Raw genomic sequence first — 19423 nt, forward strand, 5'->3', positions numbered from 1 at the left:
TTTTAACTGTTTTTAATTTTGAACTTTAAACTCCTGTAACCTGCCCTGGGACCTGCTGGTGAAGGGCAGGTAAAATTAAAAATTAAAAAATGTGTGCCTAAGCTTGCTTACGGGAAGTAAGTCCCACTGAAATTCTGAATAGACAAGCATAGGACTGCACTGTAGGTATGTGTCTAGTAATTAAATGCATATCTGGCAAACCTTTAATTAATATAAATTAGTATGCTTTTGTTAGTTTAATTTTGAAAATTGTCCTAATTTTGAAATTAATATCCCCTCTGCTTTGTAATTTGAATTTTCTTACGTCTGGAGTCTAATGCTATACAAATTTACTAAGGAGTAAGTTCTATTGGACACAATCTGACTTACTTCCAGGAAAATATGAACCACTATAAATAAAATAATAATAATTTTGAAATAATATGTTTAAAAATCTTTTCCAATTTTTCCAATTTCTATCCCTGTCTTGTGATATAAGAAGTTAGTTTTCTTGGTTGAGTGGATGACAACTAATAGGGAGTGGAGTGTGAGGTATTGTTGCTCCTGTTTCACTCTTGTTTCACTTAAGAAATTGCATAACATATAGCAATTATATTTATATCATATTTATATCTATAATGACTACCTGATTCATCTATAAACTGAGGGCAGTAGAAAAGAAATGTCTACTTACAAACTCATCGTCTCTTATGCTGGGGGGCACTGAAACACAACACAAAAAGAGAAAGGAAATAAAAGTTATTCAGCCAAAGCATTTTTCATTTGTTTTCAATCTTACCAGAGATCAATGATCACTAACTATGCAAATGTAGTTGTAAATATTGCGAACAATGTACATTTTAGAAGCAAGAACCCATTTACATATCCAAAAAAGCAGCTATTTCACAATAAAATGAATATATTCCAGATAATATTATTTGCTTGATACAGACTGATATACTTGTTTGTAGATGACAGTAAGGAGGAGGTGGAGATATAGATCATTTTGGGGGGCTCATTCCCATATTGGGGACCTCACTGAGGCCCTTTTCAGGATGTTTGGTATGTAAGTTTAGCCTTGGTAACTTTGTCATCAGCTCGTTTCTTGTATATTTAAGAGCAGCTTGTTTTGCAAATATTCACATATCATCTGCTTATTAGCCTACCGGTATATACCACCCACACACAAAAAGTTTCACCTGCTGATTCCTGCATATGAAGTTGCTGCTAAAAGCAAAGGAACCGTTTTGGAATGAATTTGTTTTCTAGCCAGTGGCCAATTCTAATGAATTATTCTAAAAATTGATGTACAGAATTGAAAACTTGTAGTGGGCCTAAGCAGTAACAACAACAACAACAACAGTTTCCTGAAATAGTAGGGGAATGACAACTGAATCTGCCAACTTATGAGTTATCCGATACCTATAAGATGCACAGACACTTGAGAATTTGAGTTGTTGCATCAAAATTAGAAGCAGAAGGCTTTTAAGAACATTTGCCAATGCATGTTGAATAATCCTCATTTCAAGTGCCATAGATTATGAATTCACTAAATCCTTGTCTAGGACTTAGTGCATTCAAAATCTAATGGGTTCAACTCCTGGACGAAGCCTGCTAACAGAAGCAATCCTGAATGGCTGATACAGTGGGTACAGAACTGGACTCTAATCCAGGAACCTTTAAAACAGGTGCAGCTAACCTGTGGGCCACAACTTCCAACATCCCTGAGCATTGGCCAATATGACTGAGACTGATGAGAGTGGAGGCAACACCACCTGTAGGGCCTAGTTACCCCTGGTAACTAGGCTTTTCCCTGCAAAGCTTCAATATCTGACCCTGTGCAGTGAGTCACTATCACTACAACTCAGTTTACCACGTAGAAAATGAAAGCTACATAATTTAGGAGTTTGTCAGGAGAGAACACGCTAGCACTTGTAAATAAATACATGACTGTGCACCTTTATAAAAAGAAGATAGGCCTATGTTACCAAATTTGTGCACAACAATCCCAGAATTTGGGAAACAAATCTACTGATTTCAGTGACCTTTAAGCGCATCACTCTATGTTAAAGAGTGAACAAGGTATTTCCCCTGTGGAATAGTGTGGAGTCCATAAACACACTAATTGGACAATACATACAACCAAGTCCTCTGTCATTTGTATGAGCTTTTGCAATATGGGAACAGATTGCTCTTTCCACCTGGGCCTGCATTAACAATGTTCACAAGTGACGCATTCCAATCTAAAAAGCGCTTCTGAGTATCTCTTGTGATCATGCCCTTTAGGGTTGTGGGGGCTTGGCTGGCTGACAACTTATTTTCCTTTCAGGGTTCATCTCTGTCCCTCCTACTGAAACATGAACTGTGACTGGATGAAAGCGGAGCACATCCGATCCTCTTCATTGTCTGCTATGCTCTCCGGCCACATTACATACCTGTGGTGAGTTTCTTCTCCCGCATGGTGAGGATGGGCGCACTGACTCTGTATAGCTCGTAATCCCTCCTAAGCGCCTGAGCTAAAGCCTCATGGTCCTCAGGGGAGCCCGGGTAAATAACTTCTGCTGGGCCCGGGGCAAAGAGACTGCAGCGGGCCTAAGCCTGCGAAGCACGAATTGCTCGGCGTTTACAACTTGTCCTAGTTAATGTGCGCTAACACAGCCAAGCTGGGTTGCTATGGAGCTGCTGCAGACCGTGCACAGGGAAAACAAGGCTTCTTGACTCCATGAACAAACATTTGTCTTCTTGGGGGCGAAAGCTTTCTCTCGGCTTGGGTAGCCAGCCGGATAAAGCGAGGCGCGCGGAAGCAACGAGCACACAGTAGTTTAACCTGGGGGAGAAAATCTACCCGTCGGTGGACAGGCGACCGGTTCCTTCCAATACGCCTTGCCTTCACTTTCAGCCTCGAGGGGGCGCAGGACCGCCCTGCCGAGTCTGCAAACGACAGCGCCCTCTCCAGTCCTAGCCTGTTAGGAAACAGCTCTCTCGCTCGCTCTCTCGCTCGCCAAAAAAAAAAAAAATAGCCCGCTGCGTTTAGACGGCTGCAAAGACTTGCGTTGGTGATAGGATCCGTCAGGTGTTGCCCACGCTGCTTGCAGCTCCCATCACCTGCAAGAGGAGGGGTTGGTTCGCCGATATTGTGATGCATTTAGCAACGCGTAATGCTGCCTTGGTGACGATTGTACTGTGTAGAATTCTTATCTCCGCTTGCCTGGCAAGCCTCCCCCCTCTCTCCTTTAAGCAAACAACTCTTTGGCATGACCCTTCGGCTTCAAAATAACGTCGACCAGTCTGGCAGGGGCACGTACATTCCATTTCCATGGAGGAGTTACTCTTTGAACAGACTTTTCTTAACTATCCTGGTGCAGATGCCATCAGGTTTAAGGCTAAACGGGGAAAAGGCTTTCTCCATAACTTGAAGAGCCACGGCATAATTTGAATGCAAAAAGGGTATGGCCTTTAGTTGCTCTGGATTGACTGGTTCAGAACAAATACCTCCAACAATTCTCAGCCTGGTACAGCTGAGATTCAAAATATCTCTGCAAAAGAAACGGTGCTGGTGACATTTGTAATCAGAGTTAATTCCTCCTTTGAGAGTTAATTTTAAGGATTTCCAGGCTCCCCCCCCCCATTTAGCATCCCCCCCCCTCTTTAGCGATATGTGGAAATGTTGTTGTTTAGTAGTTTAGTCGTGTCCAACTCTTCGTGACCCCATGGACCAGAGCACGCCAGGCACTCCTGTCTTCCACTGCCCCCCGCAGTTTGGTCAGACTCATGTTCAAGAACACTGTCCAACCATCTCGTCCTCTGTCGTCCCCTTCTCCTTGTGCCCTCAATCTTTCCCAACATCAGGGTCTTTTCTAGGGAGTCTTCTCTTCTCATGAGGTGGCCAAAGTATTGGAGCCTCAGCTTCAGGATCTGTCTTTCTAGTGAGCACTCAGGGCTGATTTCCTTCAGAATGGATAGGTTTGATCTTCTTGCAGTCCATGGGACTCTCAAGGGTCTCCTCCAGCACCATAATTCAAAAGCATCAATTCTTCAGCGATCAGCCTTCTTTATGGTCCAGCTCTCACTTCCATACATCACTACTGGGAAAATCATAGCTCTAACTATACAGACCTTTGTCGGCAAGGTGATGTCTCTGCTTTTTAAGATGCTGATTAGGTTTGTCCTTGCTTTTCTCCCAAGAAGCAGGCGTCTTTTAATTTCGTGACTGCTGTCACCATCTGCAGTGGTCATGGAACCCAAAAAAGTAAAATCTCTCACTGACTCCATTTCTTCCCCTTCTATTTGCCAGGAGGTGATGGGACCAGTAGCCATGATCTTAGTTCTTTTGATGTTGAGCTTCAGACCATATTTTGCGCTCTCCTCTCTCACTCTCATTAAAAGGTTGTATTTGTCCATGGAGTTTTATTGGCAGGGATACAGGAGTGGCTTGCCAGTTCCTGCTCCAGGTGGATCACGTTTAGTCAAAACTCTCCACTATGACCTGTCCATCTTCAGTGGCCCTGCACGGCATAGCTCATAGTTTCTCTGAGTTATTCAAGCCCCTTTGCCATGACAAGGCAGTGATCCATGAAGGAGTATGTGAAAATACGGATGGTTTAAAAGCTGATAGTTTAATTTTGCGGAAACTTACTTTGGGATTTGGAAAAGTGAGAAGTGAATAGTAAGTTGCATCAAAGGGTTCCATTGTCTCACTAAACTATTAATTCTGAATCCCTGCTCCTGATTATGCTGTTATTCCTATCTCTGCTCATGGGTTGGCTGTCTGCCATTTATTTTCTTAACTCATGCAGTCTCCTTTGCGCCGAGATTAGTAGACTTGCTTTAAGTTAATTTTCATAGTGGCCATAATAGCCTGTAATTTATATTTCTCCATATAAAATGGAAATTGAACATACAAGATCCCCATGCATTTGTGCATGTTAACACTTTGGTAGTAAACAATAAAATCATATTTTATTTTATTGTTAGTAGAGGCTGACTGTGCAATCCTTTCATGTTTATTCAGAAGTAGCCCAACTCCATTCAAGGGGGCTTGCTCTCTCAGAGGAAAAAATAAGCCTTCTTGCCTACCCTTCTTCCATATCTGTGGGGGATTATCAGATGAAATTCATCAGCGTAAATGGACAGTACTGAGCTTCTAAATGCCTCAAATCCCAGCTTCAGACAACTAGAGTCAACTCAGATAAAACTATCACTGGAATCAAGATTCAGCTCAGGTTAAGTAGCCCATTCACTTCTTATGCTAGCTCTGTTGGATAGCACTTTACAAACGTAATGATTCCAACAAAGACAAATCTTTTGACACAATGAAATTGATATTGAAACCTGACTTTACTGATGACCAAAAGTGTATTATTATTTTATAATTCTAAGAGACCAACAAAACATCCGCTAAATGAGAGGATATATTCCACAGAGTTCTGGAGGCCCATGGTTAGGCTATTCTAATCATCCTATCACCACAAAGAAGCAACAAGCCTGGGATTTGTCAGCAGCCTAATGACACCCCAACTTATTGGAATACTTGTGTTTCCAGAGCTATGCTGAATATTCTTATTTCCAGCAAATGTCCTCCTATGTGCACTAAGCCAGCTGAGCTGTTAGGGAGACCAAGAAAGAAGTCATAACTTAGTCCTGATGAGCCAGCTTCTTCTTGCCTTCCAGGTCTTTAACATGATCTCACTGAAACAAAGACTCAGAGCCATAAGTTATAACTGATAGCCAAAGGAAACACATTTTAAATATTAAATACTCATTGGCTATAGTTGGCAGGCAAGACTGGAGCAGGAACCTACAATGCTAAGTTTACAGATGCACTGAATAGCCTAAAAGCATTAGTTCAGGTTCCCCCCCCCCCAAAAAAACAAGCTTTTGCGAAGTATTTTTAGAAGATGAATCTTTGATGTCCTCTAGCGGTGAAAATGAGTATATTTCAATGAACAATGCACAGAAGAGCTTCAGATATCAAACATCAAGGGAATAGAAAGATGTTTGGTACTCTGAACCTACTCACTCCAAACCCTCCTACATGCCTCTTAGCACAGGCTCCCCTGAAGATCCAAATTCAACAAAGAAAGAATGCCCTCCATTTCTCACAAGATCATCTGGCAGCAACTTAAAGTACTCAGAGGGGGGAAGAGTAGGCGTTTTTGTGTCTGGTTTATATCACTTGGGTTAGTATGGCATGGATACTGCTGTAATTAATTTCATTCTAGTAATGGAAAAGCACAGGCAATTTGGAACCATATTTCCATGCTGTGACAAAACTTTTTTTTTGGAAAAGATTTCTTCTGGCTTGTTCTCTTTGCCCCTTTCTTATGAAATCTCAAATTAACCTTATAATTATCTGCTTCAACATACTTCATGTTGAAACAGTTAACGTTGCCATCTTCTTTCTATGTATTTTACAAACACTGTGCCCTTATTTATGCCCATTACAAATTGCCACCTATGCTGCTGATCCATAATTTCTCTGGTAAGCACTCTTGTGCTCTCTCTCTCTCTCGCTCTCTCTCTCTCTGTCTCTGTCTCTCTCACACACACCAACACACACACCAAGGCATTTCCACATGCAACAACTGGTTTGTGGACAAATTGCCACAGACTATGTGACTGCAGGTCACAGGAAAAGGAAACACATACAAGGACTTTGAAGAGGCACAAACTCAGGACAAAAGGGAGAAATGAGCTAAGAGGAAGACACGTTTGACAAATCCTCACCATTAAACAACTCCTGCTTGGATATCTATGCTCCCACTGTGGAAGGGCGTGTGGATCCAGAATTGGCCTCCACAGTCACTTACAGACACAAGACTGTGTTCATGGAAGACAATCTTACTCAGCTACTAGTGATGGCCAAAGAAGACTGTGTCCAATTCTGGGCACCACAATTTAAGGAGGCTAGAATATGTGCAGAGGAAGGCAATCAAGAAGATAAAGGGGCTGGAAACCTTATGAAGAATGGTTGAAGGAGCTGGGCAAGAGGAAACTGAAATGAGATATGATAGCCATCTTCAAATATTTCAAGGGCTGTCACATGGAAGATGGAACAAGCTTGTTTTTGCCTGCTTCAAAGGGTAGGACCTGAACCAATGGATTCAAACTATAGTACAAAAAAGGATACTCCAACTAAACATAATAGGAAAACCTTTCTGACAAAGTTGTTCAAGATGGAAAAGGTGGTGCACTTGCCTTCCTTAAAGGTTTTTAAGCACAGGTTGGATGGTGTTTCCTGCATTGCAAGGGATTGGACTGGATGATCCTTGAGATACCTTCTAACTCTACAATTCTATGATTCTATTATCACTTGTAGAGCTTCACTTGCATTCACAGCACAGTTGATTAGGAGGAAATGCATACTATTAATCAATTTCTGTTCCTTGTTAGGTGGAGGATGTATTATAAACAGAGCTTGGAATTAAAGGAGTCATGAATGAAGAAATTATATTTGTTTATTCTAAACTGATAATTTTGATGTATTTGTAGATCTTCCAGACTGCCTTATGTTTGATCTCTTGTGATTTTATTATTCAGCTGCAACCGCCAGTTGCCCTGGCACTGTGGAATGGGGTGAAATGATGCTCTAGCAATAGCCATCAAGCAGAAGGTTGTGGACTGCCTGTATGCTTCTGCATACTTAGAAGCAGGGAGTGTCACACCTCTGTCCAGCTCAAATGATACTGCTGAAATTATCAATTTAAGTACCGGTAGTAACAAATTTTATTAACTTGCAAGAACTGTTACCTAAATTTACTTGGTTTTCTCTTCCTTACCCACACCTTTTTCATTTTGCAGTGTGTCTATTAGATTGTTAACTTAGGCAAGCAGGGAGTCTTATCTTTTGATCTCTGTATAAGACTTCAAAAATAATAATAGTGATGCTTGATATTAAATAAAATAATTTTGGCTTGATTTATGTAGTATGTTTTACTGTACTATTATGGCAATATATTCTCACATTTATCATAAAACACTCCTTAAAATGTAACAAATAATTATTTTTATAATTATTATTATAATAATTATTATTGTTTATTATTTGTACCCCACCCATCTGGCTGGGTTTCCCCAGCCACTCTGGGCAGCTTCCAACAGAACATTAAAATGCAATAATCTATTAAACATTAAAAGCTTCCCTAAACAGGGCTGCCTTCAGATGTCTTCTAAAAGTCTGGTAGTTGTTTTTCTCTTTGACATCTGGTGGGAGGGTGTTCCACAGGGTGGGTGCCACTACCGAGAAGGCCCTCTGCCTGGTTCCCTGTAACTTGGCTTCTTGTAGTCAGGAAACCGCCAGAAGGCCCTCAGCACTGGACCTCAGTGTCCAGGCTGAACGATGGGGGTGGAGATGCTCCTTCAGGTATACTGGACAGAGGCCATTTAGGGCTTTTTAATTTACCATTGTGACAAGAACTGTATTTAAAATTTCAGAACACGGTTGTAAGATGTAGTGAAAACTACATTGAAAGTACTTTATTGAAATCTCATTGAATGTGTCTGGCAAAGTGACAAACACCAAGACAAAAGGAGTTTAAAATGTTTTCACTTTTTTTCTGAAATGTATCAAAAGTCAAGTTTAGGATATTTACACAGAGAATTAAATTATCAACTTGATTAATGGTCAAAATTACAATATGTAATACTTTCAAAATGCATAATTGTTTAAAAGTGCTACCTATACAAAATAGAGAATTGAAGGGGAGGGGAAATACGTTCCATTCATTCGAAGATATTTAGAGACGTTTTAAGTTTCTCTTGCTTTTTACACTTCCTGGCAGAGCATCTTTTATGTTTTGTCGTTTAGCAGATGGACTGCTACAGTCTCTTGATCCGTGGAAGGCATAAAGACATAAAGTGCAGAAGTCAAATGCACAGTCTTCCCGGCTACAGAGTCCTCTTTTTTGAAAGACTTGGTATTTTGCAGGACACCGACATCTTGGACAAGGTTTTAAAGCTTCGTCACTGAAGAGGGATTGGGCAACCTACATCAGGGGAAGAGATATTTAAGATTTGGTCATGCATTCATTTTTATAAGGCTACCCCATCCTGTTTCTTTAATTTCTAGAGAATTGCAACAGAATGAGCAAATTAATTTTCACTATAGAAATGACAAGATACAGCAAAAGAGACAAATGGTAAATGTTACTAATATGGGCCTACGGGTAGTATCCAACTAAACAATTCCTCTAACTCTACTGCAAGGACTTTTAGCTGCAAAATAGAACTTCTTCATCCTCTCCTCTCTCCCTGTGCAACCCCTGAATCTGTTATGGGGTTTTCCCCAGGCCTCTGGGGCCAACTTAGGGGGTCGCATAGGAAAGGACAGAGTGAGGAAGGTCCAGCTAAAAGTCCTTGCACTAGAAGAATTGTCTATTTGGATAACCCCGTCACTTTCCCCTCATACTTCTTGTGACAGGTGACAGCCTTCACTTAACCTGTATCTGGCAACGTTCATTACTAAAGGAATCTTTCTCACACATACTGCAGTTTCCTACCTTTACACACACTTCTTCTTTACTAGCTGACTGAAGAACAGGGCTGCATCCACGAGGTGTCAAAGACTCGTCACAAGAGGGCTGCATTTGTAATACAGCAGGTTTTGCTTGAGCCTGGACTGATCGTAGTGCAAATCTGGTCATCAGAAGTCTAGTGGCAGCATCTTCAGTATCTGGCAGGTGTCTCTGGTAAAATAACCAAACACCACAAATTACTTCCTCAAAGAACAAACTGAATGTGCTGTTTACTATTTAGTGCCAGCCATGGCTCATAGCAGAAGCCCATACTGGGAAGAAGGGGATACCACCATGCGGTCAGAACAATCTTGGGTGCTGGCTGGAGAGGTGGCAACACAGAGACTAGGGAGCATAGCTGGCTGCTCTAGACTCAAGCTGCCTGAAGCCATGAGAGAAGCAGGGAGACACCCTTGAGAGGACAATGCTGTAAGATCTGCAGCTCCCTCCAGCTACACTCTGGTTGTATATATGTGAATAAAGTCACTACAGTCTATGCCACGTCTTGACTCTCAATGGAAACACAACCCTGGGTGAGAGGCTGGAACCCCCCAGAATCTTGTGCACTGCTCAGCAGAGATTGGGGGTTGGCATGCCACCTTTGTTACAATACAGCTTGAAAAACAGAAAGGAAATAAAGATGATTTGAGTATGGGTCAAAGGGAGAGGACTATGAAAAGGACCAGGTTTAATCCAAAACTGACCTGCCAGAGGCATTTTTAAAAATCAAACAAACCCCCAACAAACCTCTAAGAGGTCTTGAAAGAACTATTTTAAAATTATTATTATTATTAATTTATACCCCGCCCATCTGGCTGGGTTTCCCCAGTCACTCTGGGCGGCTTCCTACAGAATACTTAAATGCAACAATCTATTAAACATTAAAAGCCTCCCTAAACAGGGCTGCCTTCAGATGTCTTCTAAACGTCTGGTAGTTGTTTTTGACATCTGGTGGGAGGGCGTTCCACAGGGCGGGTTCCCTGTAACTTGGCTTCTCATAGGCCCTCGGCACTGGACCTCAGTGTCCGGGCAGAATGATGGGGGTGGAGACGCTCCTTCGGGTATACTGGACCGAGGCCATTTAGGGCTTTAAAGGTCAGCACCAACACTTTGAATTGTGCTCGGAAACATACTGGGAGCCAATGTAGGTCTTTCAAGACCGGTGTTATGTGGTTTCGGCGGCCACTCCCAGTCACCAATCTAGCTGCCGCATTCTGGATTAGTTGTAGTTTCTGGGTCACCTTCAAAGGTAGCCCCACATAGAGCGCATTGCAGTAATCCAAGCAAGAGATAACTAGAGCATGCACCACTCTGGTGAGACAGTCTGAGGGCAGGTAGGGTCTCAGCCTGCGTACCAGATGGAGCTGGTAGACAGCTGCCCTGGATACAGAATTAACCTGTGCCTCCATGGACAGCTGTGAGTCCAGCATGACTCCCAGGCTACGCACCTGGTCCTTCAGGGGCACAGTCAGTTGCCCCATTCAGGACCAGGGAGTCCTCCACACCTGCCCACCTCCTGTCTCCCAAAAACAGTACTTCTGTCTTGTCAGGATTCAACCTCAATCTGTTAGCCGCCATCCATCCTCCAACCGCCTCCAGACACACACACAGGACCTTCACCGCCTTCACTGGTTCTAAACAAAATAAAAAATAAAAAAATGGTTCCAGTAGCACCTTAGAGACCAACTAAGTTTGTTCTTGGTATGAGCTTTCGCGTGCACACACACTTCTTCAGATAAGAAGTATCTGAAGAAGTGTGCATGCACATGAAAGCTCATACCAAGAACAAACTTAGTTGGTCTCTAAGGTGCTACTGGAAGGAATTTTTTATTTTGTTTTGACTATGGCAGACCAACATGGCTACCTTCACTGGTTCTGATTTGAAAGAGAGGTAGAGCTGGGTATCATCCGCATACTGATGAACACCCAGCCCAAACCCCCTGATGATCTCTCCCAGCGGCTGCATGTAGATGTTGAAAAGCATGGGGGTAGGACAGAACCCTGAGGTACCTCACAAGTGAGAGTCCAGGGGTCTGAACACTCATCCCCCACCACACTTTCTGAACATGGCCCAGGAGGAAGGAGCGGAACCACTGTATAACAGTGCCCCCAGCTAAATGTGTGGCTAGACACTAAAGACAGTGGGTTATATCCAACTACCGGTAAGTCATACTGAGTAGGCCCACTGTAATCAATAAACTGTGAATCTAGTTTATAGACTCATTTCTATTCTCAGAATGAATTTGTTGGTTATCACCCTAAATCTTTTAATCAATAAGTAGCACATGTAAGCAGTACAAATTTCATCTGATGAAATGTCTATTAGATACAGTATGGAGTTTTATTTCTGCTTTCCCTCTTCAACCCATACTGTCTCACCAAACACCCTCAATAATGCCCGTGCAGTGGTATATTACCTTAGCTTCAACTGTCAGCTGTTTTATGTACAACTTTCTCCTCCGATTTGCATGTCTATCTTGTATAACAATTTCTCGCCAGTTCTTGCTTACTTTCCACATACTAAAATAAAGAATCGCTATCAGCCACAATTCAAACATTTTGCTAGAATTCAGAATGGGGCTGCTTTGTCTTCAAGGAACCTGATCCGCATTAATGTCTTCACCAAGAATGAATAAATCAGCTTCAATGATAGCTGCAGCACAGGATCAAGGGGACAAGTGTTCTGAAACTGATATACATCAAAGTATAGGGATATTTACATATATATTTGTCCCTTTTAACCATCATACCCTCGTCACAGAGGGACAGTCAACAATATTATTTTATTTGCTAATGTTTACCGTTAATACATAGCATTTTTAAATATTATTTATGCTTCAACCTTGCTATGCGTCAGTTATATGCCAAATTCCCAAACCTTAATTAATGGAGGAATCCAAAAGATTTGTCATTTTGTAAAAGGTTATCATAATACAAAAACAGGGTATCCAAATGGGGAAAAGGGAGTGAAGTTGTAACTGCAACAAAACATGGAGTGCTTCAGGTTTCCAGGCACTCTCTTCCATTTTTCCTTCCTTCCCATTTTTCATCCTCCACCCCAGGCAGCTAACACCTGTGCCCACTAAGGATGTTCAGTCTTCTGTGGCCTGCTCTAGGTTTTCCTTAGATTTTTCTCTAAATAATTTTTGTTCTTCTGCAAATTGTGATGCTCCCACAAGCCTCATGGTGCCTCCCATGTGTGCAGATGGTGCCATTTTTGCTACATAAGCATAGGCACTCAGATAACTGAGTTCACTACTAGTATACAGAATTTCAATTATGTTACACTTGTACAATGTCATTAGGGGGCACCCAGTGAAAGTCCCCAAGTTGTTTCTTTTACCTGCATAGGCTTTCCACAGTCAGGATATCTAAAATCAAAGTAAGAACATGTCTTAAGTCTCTGATTCTTAATTCTGTTAATATATCTAGTTTCTCAATGCCCATTTTCCTGCCAATGAGTTGAGCCACAATACACTTCAGCGCAGATATGTCAGCTCCATCAATTTTCTTCAACAGGTCACCTTCTTTTGTTCTTTTACTTCTGTTTTGCATAAAAAGCTCATGCACTATCTGCAAAGCAGGGGTCCTTGACAGACTGCCAAAATCTGGAGCCATGCATTTGTCATCCTCATGAAAAACCAATTCATTGCCTTCGTTGATAGAGCCAGCTATCTTTAGCATGCATTTTGAATGAGCAACAGTGGTATCACAGTCCTCCTCTTTTTCTGATTGTGAACCACATTCTGAAAGTGTGGATAATCTTCTTGAGCGTTGTAGCTTTCTTACCTTTCTTTTAGAGTTTAGAGTGCTAGATGATTCCGTGCGTTTTTGAAGTAGTTCTTGGAAAGATCCCTCATGTTCTGACAAGGACTCCTCCAATTTATCTAAACTAAGTGAATTATAGCTGTTGCTACCAGGGGTTGATAGGCTCAAGTCACTTATTTCTTTAACTGGAGGGGTATTTATTTCAGATATATTAAGACTAAATCCTTCTACAAGACTATTGATGGGTGTGGTAAATCTATCTTCATTTGTCTCAGACAAAGTACAGTTAGGAGTTTCAATCAATTCTGGACAAGTGCTTTGATCAGTAAAACTATTAAGAACATTGTCAATAAAAATATTAGGTGTATTTGTAGATGATTTAGGCTGGATTGGAGATAAACAACCTGGCTCGGACAAGCAGCTGCCTTTAGATTTTGAATCATCTATTGTAGATGTTCTCTGCTGAGAGAAAACAAGCCTGAGTTTCTGACAACCAGAAATAGGGTCCTCACTTTTTAAAGTACTAGTAGCCAAAGGCTTGTAGCTCTTCTCTCTTGGAGAATCCAAGGCACATTTTGAAATTATTTCATCAAGACTAAGAAAGTGAGCTAAACATGCTTTTTTCTGACAGCTCCCTGAAGATACTTGTTTTTCAGAACACCCCAAAGAACCAACAGAAGCTGATTTAGACACAATCAATCTTCTGCGGAGTGACAAGTCTTTTTTAACAAGTTTTGGTGTTTCATATAAGTCTGTATGTGTAATTGGTTCCTTTCTTTCTGATAAAAAGATAACATTTTCATGGTCAATGGGAGACAATGAAGTGCTTAAACTGGAATGTGCATGTTTTGAATATTCAGACAGGCCTGTTTCATTCTGTTCGCCTTTATGTTCTGCATCATTATAATCAAAGCTTGGGTCTTTTAATGATCCATTGTATCCACTGTCATGAAATATGGAAGGGGAGCAAGAATCTTTAAAGCTGAAATATCTTGCACTGTTGCCGGGAGAGGTCAGTCTGCCTCTTTTAAGAATACTGGATAGAATTGAGTGGCTTTCTGACATCTTGTGCTTGGAACTGGTTATGATCTGTAAAGTGAAAACAGCATTTTACAATTAATAACATCATACCTGGAATCTCTGGGTACGAAACAAAACACTTATATGAAACCATTTCATCAGAGAAGGAAGCCAGTCACCACAGTTGAATGCTGCTAGAATGAGGATTGCCGATGTGCCCATTATAAAGTTATAGGAAAAATGCTCCACTATGTTCGTAGTAAGAGGTCACACAAATTATCATTTACTATTCAGTTACCTCCTTTAAAAATATCATGACATTACTTATTCACAAATAAGGGTTATAGTTTTTCAAAAAGCTCATATTGAAGTAACCGGAAGCTCCTGTCATGCAATCTTAACCATATCTAATCAGAAGTCCTATTTAATTTAATGGGGCTTCCCCCTCTGGTAAGTACAGTTAGGAACGCAGTCATAGCCTTCATTTGAGTGATATGGCTTAGTAACCTTGCATATATAGACATAGCAAAACAAAAATCTGCCTTATCAATAAGCAGTAAAATGTTGTACTGCACATAGCATGAGGGGCATTAGAGATTTCAGATTATGTTCCTATGTGGTATAAAGGCTCTGCTTAACTACAAGCAAATGTGTCTTGATTTTTATAGCAGTTAGTTAGTAAAAATGATTTTAAACATTGGCTTAAATTGGTCTCTGTTCTTAGTGATTTAAAATCAATCCACTCTGGGGGCGGTGCATTCTGTTTTGCTGCTTGCTGCTGCCTCGCCATACCACACTTACCTGTGTTGTGCGGCAGCACCCACAAAGCACCACCAGCAGCGCTGGCTTCCATGAGATCATAGAATCATAGAGTTGGAAGAGACCACAAGGGCCATCCAGTCCAACCCCCTGCCAAGCAGGAAACACCATCAAAGCATTCCTAACAGATGGCTGTCAAACCTCTGCTTAAAGACCTCTAAAAAAGATATTGTGAGTTTTTGGAGAGATCTCATTGGATACCGGCACCACTGCCAGCGGAGGCAGAGAGGCAGGCAATGGAGGAGAGGTGGGTGCTGCCTATTGGTATTCTGCCACTCAAAGTGGGCACCTCACCTTGCCTCGCCAACAGGCCGGGCCTGAAACACCCCGCTCTCTCCCTAAAGCTTGCTAGTCTAATGGAATTGTTTGTTTTATTTAAAGCGCTGACTCTCGTGACAGATCACAAATTATTTTTTGCAAATCCACCCAATCTTACAAATGGCTTGCCATGCACATTTCAGGAGCTGTTCAAAAAACAAAAACCCGTTCTTGTGGTATAATATAACAACAGTAGCTGCTCAGTTCTTTGGATCTTGGCCAGTATTTGCAATGACTCTTCAGTATTTGCAATGACTCTTCAACAAACTAAGATTTTGTACTTACCCTGATGGAGTCACAAGGAGGCTGAAGTTAAATAAATACTCCACAACTGTACAGGCATCACCTAGGATGCTGAGGGACAAAAAGATCTGATATTACAAAACATAGCATAGCTTTCTTATACTTTAGTATATGGTGGGCCAAAGTTTCTTATGATTGTATGGGAATCGCAAGTTGTACAGAATGCAGCAACCTATCCCATGGAAGGTTATCAGCTGACAGTATAAATGAGGTCTCCCAAGTCCTGCACTGCCTTCCAATTATAATTCAAGGTAGACCTATACAGTCTTAAAATGCATTTGTAATGCAGTTACTACCTCCACCCTCCAGTTAAGTTTGTACTGTGTGCTTGGGATAACATTTCATGTGTTTGATGAAGTGGACTCTACAAAGGTATTGTGAATTATAAATGTTTCACTCTTTAAGGCACAAGACTAACACAACAATGCAGAGAACAAACTGACATTTTTAGTGTCTTCCTTGTTAAAAAAAAGAAGCTTAAGTAGCTGAGTTTTTAGTTTAAAGTAAAGACAGCTGAAGGAACATGACACAAGATTATAAAAACCATTAACAATATAAAGAAAGTAACTAGAAGAAGTGTTATTCACGTTCTCAACACAGGAGAACCAAGGGTTATCTAACGAAACTGATTGTTCTGAACTTGCTACTAGGGAGATGGAAGTACCAGTACTTCAAACAATACAAACATTTACCTAGAAAATAAACTGTCACAGTTGTTCATATAGCCACTTGCACAGGTGGCTTTAGGGTTGTCAAATCACAACCCGGAGGTTCCTCATGTACTTTTAATCTAACACTGAATCAGAAGACTAGGTTAAGTTCTCTCTCCCCCCCCCCATTTTCCTGTCTTTTTGCTTGTGTCTTGTCCCTCTGTGGTAGTAAGCACTCCTGATCAGCTGCAAATCATGGATGACTAGTCTCAATCAGTGGTGGACTTAAAAGTACAGAGGAGCTTTTCAAACGAGACCTGGAACGTGGAAACTGACTATTTTTAAAAGGCTTAGATATATACACACTGTTTATTGCTTAGGAAAATTGCAAAATCAAACCTCCATTGGTGACAAGTTGTAATTACCAGCTATCTGGAGCAAACAGGAAATTATCACCTGTACACAAGATACCAAGTGTCATCTTCCTCACTTGCTTGGAAAATGTTTAGAATTTAGGACTATGATCCTCTGTTTTAAGTAAGTAAGAAAAGAAGCAGTTATTAGCATAAATGCAGAGCCAGTAGAAGACACAGAAGGCAATAGTGTGTGTTTCTGGAAACAACTAGGCTGGGATCATAATTTCTTAAGGCACCATCCCCAGTATGCTCTATTTAAGTGGCCTGCAAATTAATGCAAAAAGGATAATTGTGCCTAAAAACAAAACTATAAATGTAAAGTCTTAACTTTATAGCTTTCTCTATAGTGACTTTTAAAAATGCTGAATATAAAAAACAAGTTTGTCAAAACAAAATAAAAAATAAAAAAATTCCTTCCAGTAGCACCTTAGAGACCAACTAAGTCTCTAAGGTATGAGCTTGGTATGAGCTTTCGTGTGCATGCACACGTCTTCAGATCTGAATTTTTTTATTTTTTATTTTGTTTTGACTATGGCAGACCAACATGGCTACCTACCTGTAACTGGAAGTTAGTTTGTCAATGTGTGTTTTAAGCAAGAGCATTAGAAAAGCAGGATTTTCTATTGCAAATATGTATTTTCTTCACCATCATTTCATCACCTACACCACAGTAACAGTACAATCCTAAAGGTGTCTACTCAGAAGTAACTCCCATTGTTATTCCCAGATAATTAAATCCTAGCTGGAAGAGAAAGTGTTCTGTAGAGGCTGTACACGATTAACTCCATCATTCAGGACTGATTTAGAGAACAGTGGCTGTTTGAGATCTCCCTCAAAACACACAACAGCCCTACTTACCTTGTGAATTTGAAAGGCAGGAGTCACTTCTCATGAAGGTTTCCTTATTGTTAAAATCAGAATACCATTTTAACCTGGGGAGGAGGGAACGGTGAAATGGAGGAAAGGCGTCCAAGATGGGAAAAAAGAAACAGAACAAGCCAAGCACACTGCCAAACATATAATCTTAATCATGAAACTGATAGGTATGGTTAGAGTCAAAGTATGTTCAAATAAATGGATTAGCATTAGAGTTAATTAACTGCACTGTTTTCTTTTCGTAAATGGCCTAAAACAACAGGGACAGAAATGGGACTTTGAGGGGTTCAGTCACCTTGAGTGCAAAACATCACCAGCAGCAGTTCCACACACCCCAAATCCTCGTACAAGTCAATGGAGACGGTGAAAAGGGCTCTGCTTCCGAATGTGGAGCAAGAGATGGGTGGGGGGCGGCGGCGGCGGCTGGGAAGAGTGATTAAAGAGGGCTTTTAAAAGGGAACGAATTCGCACCCATCCCAAGAACTGGCAGGGACTGAGCGCAAGAACTATGCAGAAAGAGCGCTGCTCTCTGCCTGTTGGAGAAAAAGCAGCAACAGCAGCTCTGGGCTTCCCCTGCTCCAGCTCGCCTCAGCTCCAGAGCGTTGCCTTAAGCGAGAAAGAGAAACGCCTCCCGCTGCACTGCCCGCGTGCGCCTGCCGTGGTTTTCCCTCGCTCAGTTTTGAACTACCCGCCTTTTCCCAACTGCTGCAGCTTCTCTCCTCCGCTCCCTCTTCCTCTGCGTTGCCTCCTAGGAGAGTAGCTCAGAACGGACGTGCCACGCGCAAGACCGGCAAAGAGAGGGAGGGAGCGAGGCAGAGGGGAGAAGTTGCTGTTGCGCATTAATTTTTTTTTTTTTTTGTGAATTCAGGAAAGTTTTGTGAACTCAGGCTGGGCAAGGAGCAAGTTGCAGAGCTTTTCTCTGAAGACGTGCTAGCTAAAACGCGTCGTTGGTGTGCATTTTTATAACCTGGGGGCGTGTAAAGGAGGGCTTTGGCCTGTCAATTTCCTATAGTTGACCTCCTTACCCCATGACCCACTTCCTTTCACAAGAACTGGATTTCTCCCACCGTCTTCGGTGGTTTTCAACCACACAGGAACACATTTTATACTCCGTATTAATTGAGGTGGGTGTACATTCTCTCCCCCCTCTTCCCTAAAGTAGATTAGAATTTCCACTTCCCGCCAATATATTAAGGAGCAGAGAAATGTCACCTTTCACAACAGACAGAACTAATGTTAAGAATGAGCCAGGAAGTCCAAGGTCCAAATCCTGCAAGGACCACGAATTGCAGTTCCCTCACTCCACCTGCAATGTTGACTAGCTGTGACTGTATTTTTTTAATTACTGTATAAGGTTTTTAAAAAGTATTTTAAATGGCAATCTGCCCTGGGACTTTAGGATGAAGGGCAATCAATACATTAAAAATGAAAATAATAAAAATAAAATATTACAAAACATTGCAAGATAATGCAAGTGAATTGCTTTGAGCAGTCTAAAATACTACTGTATACTACTTAAAAGATTATTCTTACTACTTGCTACTCTGTGTTTGGTTTGCTCCTACTGTATTTGGTTTACTCCTAGTGAGTCTAATTCTGTGTATAACTACTCAGAAACAAGTCCTACTACGTTCTGTGGGTCTTACGTTCTGTGGGGCTGTGGGGCATTATAGCTTTAAGGGCACCTAACCATTTGTTCAGTGATCTGAAAGATACAGAACTAACTTGCATTAAAAGACGCCTTGTGACAATACACGCTGCC

The 19423-nt window shown here is 41.3% G+C and overlaps 2 protein-coding genes across 8 annotated transcripts in view; both read right to left on the reverse strand.

The window, feature by feature from the left end:
* The window catches only part of RGS22 (regulator of G protein signaling 22), a 73863-nt gene extending 71424 nt beyond the window's left edge, over positions 1 to 2439 (reverse strand). Inside the window, exons 1-2 of the mRNA XM_033156102.1 lie at positions 2415 to 2439; positions 674 to 702 (exon numbers count right to left, since the gene is read on the reverse strand). Coding sequence (XP_033011993.1) covers positions 674 to 702; positions 2415 to 2439 — 54 coding nt within the window. The remainder of the gene's footprint in view (positions 1 to 673; positions 703 to 2414) is intronic.
* Positions 2440 to 8422: 5983 nt separating this feature from the next.
* FBXO43 (F-box protein 43) lies at positions 8423 to 18463 on the reverse strand. 7 transcript variants are annotated; one of them, XM_033155657.1, is made up of 6 exons: positions 17957 to 18463; positions 15702 to 15770; positions 12835 to 14348; positions 11909 to 12011; positions 9477 to 9662; positions 8423 to 8963 (listed from the first exon to the last, which is right to left on the reverse strand). In XM_033155657.1, exons 3-6 carry the CDS (start codon positions 14322 to 14324, stop codon positions 8715 to 8717), a joined length of 2028 nt encoding a protein of 675 aa, XP_033011548.1. In that variant the 5' UTR covers positions 14325 to 14348; positions 15702 to 15770; positions 17957 to 18463; the 3' UTR covers positions 8423 to 8714. The 7 variants fall into 7 exon arrangements, with proteins under 7 accessions (XP_033011548.1, XP_033011549.1, XP_033011545.1 ...); XM_033155658.1 differs by lacking the exon at positions 17957 to 18463 and adding an exon at positions 17644 to 17809; XM_033155654.1 differs by lacking the exon at positions 17957 to 18463 and adding an exon at positions 16826 to 16903.
* Between the last annotated feature and the right edge of the window lie 960 nt (positions 18464 to 19423).

Source organism: Lacerta agilis, chromosome 7 (genome assembly GCF_009819535.1).
Source record: "Lacerta agilis isolate rLacAgi1 chromosome 7, rLacAgi1.pri, whole genome shotgun sequence".
NCBI classification, from domain to species: Eukaryota; Metazoa; Chordata; class Lepidosauria; order Squamata; family Lacertidae; genus Lacerta; species Lacerta agilis.

Bases quoted from the DNA above. Each gene is read 5' to 3' on its own strand.
- FBXO43 (XM_033155657.1), bottom strand. From the start codon at position 14,324: ATGTCAGAAAGCCACTCAATTCTATCCAGTATTCTTAAAAGAGGCAGA. The intron at 12,012-12,834 runs GTAAAAGAAACA...TCTTTATTTTAG, and splicing joins ACTGTGGAAAGCCTATGCAG to TATGTGGAAAGTAAGCAAGA. The intron at 9,663-11,908 runs GTAATATACCAC...TTATTTTACCAG, and splicing joins AGCTGACAGTTGAAGCTAAG to AGACACCTGCCAGATACTGA.